Here is an 8,027-nt window from a genome sequence, read left to right as displayed (position 1 = left end):
TAATTGAGAAGAAACTATTGCTGTATTTATATCTATTTCATTGCTATGCAGGGACGTCTATCAATGTAGTCCTGCAGATTTACTTTGTGCACCTCGTGAAAGGGTGTGCTTCGGAGAGAGAAACATGTCACAAATTACGGCTCGGAGGGCTGTGCTCCCTGAAGTGCCCACTGCGGGTTTTTCAGCAGAGAGGACCGAAGGGGCCTCGCTGTGGCCTCACGGGGGTAAGGAGGCCGTGCTGATGGGCAGCCTCAGCCTTGCTGACAGGCAGACATTTAAGCGGGAACGGCTTGGCTAAAGGGCCGTGCTTTATTCCAACATCACTGCACCAGCTCGGTTCCCGCCTGCAGGGAGGACTGACACACGTTGGCGCCGCGATGCGCTGGGGGCTCTGCCTGAGCCTCCCTCCGCAGCTCCCGCCGGCCGCCGCCGCCGCCACGGGCGCTCGGCAGCCGCGGCGGCTCCGCTCCGCCCCCGCGCGGCCACATGGCGCCTCGCAGCAACCGCCGTCGCAACATGGCGCCCGCGGGGCGCGCGCGTGCGCCGGCCCCGGTGACGCGGCTCCGCTTCCGGCGCGCGGCGCGGGCCGTCCCTGGGTGCCTGTGTTAAACTTCACGTTTTTCCCTTTCCTTCTTTCTTTTTATTGTTTTCGAGCTCTCTAAGCTGCTTGTGGGGCAGCCATGACCCGATGGGCCCGCAAGGGCGCTGCCGATGGCGGCAAAGCGCTGGATGCGACTCCCTGGGAGGAGATGGTAACGGGCTCCTCCGGGGAGGCAGCCGCGGGTAGAGCGGGGAGTCGCCCGCATCCCCTACCTTTAAAGAGAGAGCAAGAGAAGAAGAAAAAAAACAGGAAGAAAAAGGGCTACGAGAACGTGGACGTCAATGGGTTCGTGGAGCACCTGAAGGCGGCGTCCCGCGGCGGGCAGGCGGGGGCCGCGGACAGCGCCGAGGCGCGGCGGGAGGTAGCGCTGGCCCTGAGCAAGGACAGGCGGCGCGAGGGGAGGAGGCTGAGGCGGCGAGAAGCAAAGAAAAACGCCATGGTGAGCTCTCTCTGGGGCTGTGCGGCCTTTTCCATGCGTAGCTTCCCAAAGGCTGGGAAATAAAGCTCCGTTAAACTTAAGTTTTTACCTCAGGAATGGCTCTGCTGGCTGCTTTCTTCTCGTTGCACTTGACAGGCTGCCCAAGCTTCCTTCTTCAAGTGAAATATGAGCCACCTCCTTATATAATTCATTTGCACAATATTCCTGTGTACCGTTGTACTTCCTTGCTCTTCTGGGGCCTCTGGCTGCAGCGTCCTCTGCTTGGGAACTGACGTGGTTTTTCCAGCTAACTCCGACGCTGGGTGAAAGTGGTTACGTGTTTGCGAGTAGCACCTTGCACCATGTGTACAGTAGTGAAGAGGCCTAGTAATTTGTCTTTGCTTATTTATAGGGACTGGTACAACTTTCTTGGTGTTAATTTTAGCACCTGTTGCAGTAGTATTTAACAAACTTGGGGAATTGTGCTGTAATTTAAGCCAAATATCCTTGAGCTACAGAGTTCTGCTTTGATGAGTGGAGATATATATATATGTATGTATGTATAGTGCCGCACTGTGGAAGAAAGAAAAAAAGTACATGTAGTGGTGGTGTTAGACTACTGACAGCCAGTTTGTGACCTGCTGTGCTCTCTGTTATGTCTAACTTCTTGAAGTACTTTCTCCCTGAGAGAAAATCCCTTGGGCTATTTCTGTCTTCTAAAAGGCCCAAAGGCCCTCATATACTAGGAATTTCCTGTCTTTGAGAGTTGTTTATGAAATCTTACTATTTAAGGTTGCTTTTCACATTACAATTAATTCAGTTCTCAACAGTAGAGATATGTATTTGGTAATACCCTCTGGGTCTTGGCCAAGAGAATAATGGTTTAGTGAAAACTCGACGTAAGTGCTAATTATATATTAGGGATAGGTTACATCTTTAGGAATGCAGTCTTTGGCTTTGTGAACTGCTTGTGAAAATGTATGTAACTTAATTTTTATTTTCGAAGGTGTGTTTCCACTGCAGAGAGCCCGGCCATGGGATTGCTGATTGCCCAGCTGTACTCGAAAGTCAAGATATGGGTACAGGAATCTGTTACCGCTGTGGATCCACAGAACATGAAATCACCAAGTGCAAAGCAAAAGTAGATCCAGCTGTTGGTAAGATTCAGAAATTTGTATTTCTCAAAGAAGTGCTTTGTGCAGGTTTTCTGACTATTGAAATATAGGCTTTGTTTTTTAGTAAATTAACTGTTCTGAGGATATAAAGTGACATGTTTCAAGGAATACATGACTTTAACAATGACTATCACAGTCACTGTATTTTCTAGGGAAAATTATGATTTTACGAAGTTCTTAATCTGCATCATAAATTGTATGGGATTTTACAGGACCCTTTCCATATGCAAAATGTTTTATCTGTGGTGAGATGGGGCATCTTTCAAGGTCGTGTCCAGATAATCCCAAAGGATTATATGCTGAAGGTGAGTGTAGCAATTTTTATTGCAATAGAAACATTAATTTTATGCTTAGCTAAGAAAGAGCAAAGGAACAGGTTCGTGTACAGTACTGGAAGTGAGTGGACGGTTCTACTAGAAAGAATTTCTCAGTATCTTTTACTGTAGATAAAAGTAGATGCCAGTTTAGGGGGAATCTAGTGTTAAAAAGTAGATGCCAGTTTAGGGGGAATCTAGTGTTAATCTTCATTACCTAAGAATGTCTGCTTTAATTGTAAGTTTAAAAAAGCAGCTCACATTCAAAGTACACAAACTTACTCATCGCAATTTCAAGAGGAGAAGGAAATGTGGCTAACTAGATTCCATATGTTAAAGTGGAGAAGGACAAACTTTGGAGCATCTCACAAACTGCAAAAGGTGATTTTAAAAAATTAAATTGGAAGAATAATTAGTTTAGAGATATTGCACTCTTAAATATTCAGATGATGAGTAAAATTCATATTTCATTCAGTACCTCTATTGGGATTTCATACCTAGCAGCAGCTCCTATTAATTTCAAAAGTTACTTTGATTTATTGTGTTTCTGCAGAATTCAGATTCTTTTTTTCCCAAAGACAGTTTCTAAGAAATGCGGAGCATTCAGTACGTGGTCTTTGATAGTTGTAGCATTCAGAGTTTTACAGAGCACTGTGGTTACTAAGGGCTCAGAGACAGGGATAGAGAGGGAGGGGTGTGTGGGTGGGCAGGCTCCTAAAGCTGGCTGCTCATCTGCTCCCCTGTCACATTACTGTGTCCAGGAATATGGACTATCTAAAGGGAGAGTTCTTGATCTTAGCTTGTACCGATCTTTGTATGTGGTGTGTATACAGATTTTGTTGCTACAAAATAGTAAAACAAGAGTTTACAATGTACACAGAGGAATAAAACAAATCCCCCTTGGATGAATGAAAACTTTCTGTTTTAAAAGGTGGCTGCTGCAGACTTTGTGGCTCTGTGGAGCACTTCAGGAAAGACTGTCCAGAAAACCAGAACTCAGGTGAGATGCAAAGTAGCGATGCACAGGGGAGTTTCAATGCACAGTTGAGTAACTTGCATTTACTACTTTGATTAGCTGTGGTCAAGATAAAAAAGGTCTGAGAAATGTTCCTGAAAGTACAAGGACAACTTTCCTTTAGGAATGTGCACATATAGTAAGGCGGGGGAGAGGAAGTTGCTGTGCAAAACTTGAACTTCTTATTAGAAGAAAAAAAAAAAGGTCGTTTTCTGAAGATAGTATGAGCTAGAGTATATTTGTTAATGATGGCAGTACTTAGTCTTGCTATAAAATTTTGTCTTTTTTTCTACAGATCATGTTACGCTTGGGCGATGGACCAGTGGAATGAGTGCAGATTCTGAAGAAATTATAGAAACACCAAAGCTGCAAAAAACAAAAGTGAAAGGACCTAAAATTGTTAATTTCTGAAGGCCACTCCTGAACACCAAGCTGCAGTAACCCTGCATTGCTTCACTTCAGAATAGTGACTGCGCTGGATTGCTGGATCCAGTAAATCAACCAGACTGATGTTGCTAAATTTTCTTTTGTATTCCTAATTTTTCCACCTTGCCTCCCATACTCACTCATCTTAATGTAAAGCTGGGAGAAACAAATACGCAGCAGGCAGGTACTTTATTTTTGGGTGTTTATGCAGAAGTAGAGCTCTCCCTCTGAACAGGGCTCCCTCTCACTACCAGCCCTCTGAAGAGGGAAATCTCAACACAGGGATCTTGCAGTAAACACCCAGGGTAGGTGTAGTTTATCACAGGGATATTCGACCACTGTGTTCAGGTGACCAGTAGTGTTGCCTTAGGCTACTGCTTACATGGCAGAGATGAAGGCAAGCATGCTGCTGTTACTAAATTTTTCTACATTTCTGTCAAAAAGATCTTGGATATTTCCTAAGCGCAGTTGTTGGGTTCTAGTCAGATAGTTTGGGCCTCTGCTTTTGGGAAGGACTTCTTACTCTTCATGTGCAAGCTTGGACAGTTTGATATTAGAGATATCAAGCCAATCCTACAGCCTCAGTATACAGGCTGTCATACATGGTAGATCAGCTCTGTCAGTGAGATGATTAATTGCAGTGTGTGTGTCTTGAGTCACCAAGAGGAGCCCAAGCAGACCCTTCCTCTGATAGCCATGGTGAAACACAGCTGAAAACAGTTGGAAAGCAAGGAAGCTGCTTGGTTGTTTTCCCTCCTTTTTTTTTATTTCCAGGGAAAGAGTTGAAAAAATCTTGTTCTTCAGTCTTCCTATCCCTTGGGAGTTTGGGAGTAAGCTTTGCTTTGTACTACACATACATGTCTGCTTAATGGCAGATTTATTTATTTTTAAATGGAGACTGTAAGCCTGTATTTGAAAAACTAATTATATTTTATCAGTATTACTTGAGGTTCCTACCATAGATCTCCAACTATCAGTAAAGGCAGTGGATCCAACAGTGCTGGTCCTTTTTGTGTGTCTAATCACATGAGAATGGAGGACATGGTTACTAGAGAAGTGCACCAAAGTTGCCCTCTCTTGCACTGTTTCAGCCTGAAGGGCATCTCGCACAAGCCTGAGCAGCAGTGCTGGGTGCTGTTCATGGCATCTGTACCATGCTTCCCTGCGCTGCGTAGACATGTGTCACAGACCTGGAAATTGGGATTTTTAGTGGGCTACTAGTGCTGTGGTTGTCATGGGTCAAATGCGGTGGTACTTTGCCCCCACTTCCCAATGTGTGCCTTCTAAAAACTTACCTTGCTTCATCCAATAACAGGCAGCTGTGGCTGGGGGAAAGCACAGTGATAAAGCCACTGCGTGAGCAGAATTAACATACCCTTTCATTGAAAGTGTTAAACATCCATAAGGAGGCCTTGCTACACATGGAAGTAGTACCAGGTAATCAACTGAGTTCAGGATTGTCAGGGGCTGAGGAACATGCACTGAAGCTACAGGTTTGGAATGCAAAGAACAAATACAGAAGTTTAATTGTCTAGATATTTTTTGTATTTGCACCTTAAAAAAAAATAAAATGCTGATCAATGCAGTAGCTAGCGCTCTTACTTCAGGCTTCTTGGCTCTGCTCTGGATACAAAGGCACCTAAGCTGACGAAGCTACAGTATGTTCCGTTTATAACAACTGGAGCACACATTTAAATGGTAGGAATGGATAAAATCAAGGAGCCTAATTACAGAGCTGTAATTCAACTGTTAAAGTTCGAAGTAATAGCACTTTTAACAGTGCAGCAGACCTGGATCCTAGCTTAAAAGATGTTTCTAATGATACTGATGTAAAAATTTACTGTTGGTGACTGCCACCTGCCTCAAGGGACAGTGCCAAAAGTGTCCTTCCCTTCAGGACAGGGTTTTCCTTGTAGTGCCAATCCCTGGGTAGAATAACCCTCCATTTCATACCGCTTCCGTTGATGCATCTTGTACTCCAAAACACTTGCCAAGCTCCTGCAGCTAACTGCTACGCTGCTGTTGTCTGCCAAACGGGGACAGGCCTCTTCAGCCTTGCAAAGCCACATGGTGAGGCTCTGGGAGATGTTCAGGATCACAGGAACAGCTGTTCAAGTAATCACAACACCTGCTTACATGGGCTGGGTAACTCGAAGGAAGTTTTGCCTTTTTGTCTTATTTGCTGCTCTTGAGGAAAAGGATGTACTGAAAAGGTTTGCACTGCATTCCATATAACATCAGTGAAGAGCTTTACTTGTTAAGGCTCTACTTCACTAAGTGCTACGTAGAACTATTTGCTAAATTGGCCCACTAATAAATGCTCCCTTTGAGTGGCTGCACAAAGGCATGTGTAGTTACAAGAAAGCTATTTGAAAAGCTCTTCTAGAAGCTGCATGTAAAGAGATGCTTGTAACTGCAAGCAAATTCAAGTTAGACAAAGAATTAAATTTAAGGAAAACCTTGTGCTAGCAGAAGCCTCCGGAATCTCCTTGTCTTAGAAGGTGGCTAGTATTTGTTGTAGAGTCTTTAGGCTACATGGAAATGACAAATTTACCTGCACAGCTCTAGCTGCATTCACAGAAAGGGCTAATGTCTGTGTGCCAGGGTCACAGAGATGAAGCCACTGGCCAGAATTGGGCAGCTGTGGTTTCCCAGGAATGTCAGTGTTTTGCTGACAGTGTCCCCGCCTGGAGCTTCTCCTTTTAGAAACAGAAAATGCCACTCGGGAACAGCCAGGTTCAGGTCGTAGTGGGAGCTCATGAGCAGTTCAGCACAAAAATCAGTATCTCATTGGCCTCACGCTTCTCCCAAGCACCTGCCCTTACCACTGAGTACAACATGGTCAGTAACTGGCCTAAGGATGATCCAGGAGCTCAGACTGAACAGCATGCACAGGTCCTCCACCCCCAACACCAGTGGGAGCACACTCTTATGTTTGAGGATTAGAAATACATAGGCTCTAGGGACAGAAACCAGGTCATCTGGCTCAAAAAATGCTAAAAAAAAAACAAAGCAACCAAACAAAAAACCACAACTAACACCACACATTACCTAGGCCAGAACCTAATTTCCATGTATAAGGAGCTCTAGGAGGCAGGTCATGCGCTTGGCAGCAGCTGAGCTTGGGCCCTTGAGTTCTGCGCATGTATTCAGAGCTGAACATTAGGTGTCTCTGTTCACTAAAGCTTGTGCCCACAATGACTCACCTGTCCCGCGCTGTGGCAGCCTGCCGCCGTCCACATGCAACGGAGTTAAAGCATGTGGAGCAGGACCCGGGTTCCTGGCCCTGCAGGGGTTCCTGGCCAGGACTGTTCCTGCAGGGCCAGCCGAGCTGGCAGGAGGGGCTCAGCAGGGTTTCTGCTCTGGCAGGGCTGCTGTCCTGCCTCCTGGACTTAGGCACTGCACGCGTGCGGTGAAAGCCGTGCCACGCTCACACTTCGGATCTAGACCCAGCATCGCCCTTTGGGAGCCAGAGATGAGTGTCTGTCTTGCTGACTTGTTACAAGTGCCAACAGGGCTTTCTGTTAAGGAAGGCAGGGGCCAGTCTTCCCTGGGAGCCAGAGAGGACAGATCCTGATTTCACTGATGCTTTGGTTCAGTGCAGTGCTGTACCAAAGGTAAATCAGGCTTGCTGAGAGGCCAGGTGACTCATCCTGCTAATACCCTTGATGGCTTCCAGGACACAGTTGGTGTCTCTTCTACTGCACTTGGTGGACAAGTCGTGCAAAATTGAGGTATACTGGAACCCATATATCATTATCAGAGCTTTGATTCAGTGCCAGGTTTAATTAAAGAGCTCTTTGCTATAGTGGGAACTGAATCAGACCCCGAGAGCTTTGGCTGCATTACTTGGTAGACTACAGTAACATGACTGCCACAGTTCCCATTCTCCAGTTCTTTCAGTTCTCCCAGCCCTGGCAATTCATGTTATAATCTAACTGCTGACTGTCTTACCTGTTTTTGTTTTGTTTTGCTTTTTTGTTTGTTTTTTTTTTTCAGTGGGCACTTTTGATCAAATACAAACAAAACAGCAGAAAACGAAATCAATGCTCTACAACAAAACCTCTGAAATCACTCT

The 8,027-nt window shown here is 45.5% G+C and overlaps 1 protein-coding gene across 3 annotated transcripts; it reads left to right on the top strand.

Annotated features, from left to right (window-relative positions):
• The first annotated feature begins 649 nt into the window (after positions 1-649).
• On the top strand, positions 650-3,966 carry ZCCHC9 (zinc finger CCHC-type containing 9). 3 transcript variants are annotated; one of them, XM_088522098.1, is made up of 6 exons: positions 668-752; positions 822-1,040; positions 2,026-2,176; positions 2,407-2,499; positions 3,440-3,508; positions 3,819-3,966. In XM_088522098.1, the coding sequence occupies exons 1-6, from the start codon at positions 681-683 to the stop codon at positions 3,932-3,934; spliced, it is 720 nt and encodes a 239-aa protein (XP_088378224.1). In that variant the 5' UTR covers positions 668-680; the 3' UTR covers positions 3,935-3,966. The 3 variants fall into 3 exon arrangements, with proteins under 3 accessions (XP_010219310.2, XP_088378224.1, XP_088378223.1); XM_088522097.1 differs by having other exon boundaries at positions 668-776; positions 834-1,040; XM_010221008.2 differs by having other exon boundaries at positions 650-1,040.
• The last annotated feature ends 4,061 nt before the right edge of the window (positions 3,967-8,027 follow it).

This window comes from Tinamus guttatus, unplaced genomic scaffold, assembly GCF_059628265.1.
Source record: "Tinamus guttatus ecotype Peru unplaced genomic scaffold, ASM5962826v1 Tinamus_guttatus_pri_ptg000149l, whole genome shotgun sequence".
Lineage (NCBI taxonomy): Eukaryota > Metazoa > Chordata > Aves > Tinamiformes > Tinamidae > Tinamus > Tinamus guttatus.
Note: the sequence above shows the minus strand (reverse complement) of the source record. Positions and strands in the feature narration are given on the sequence as shown.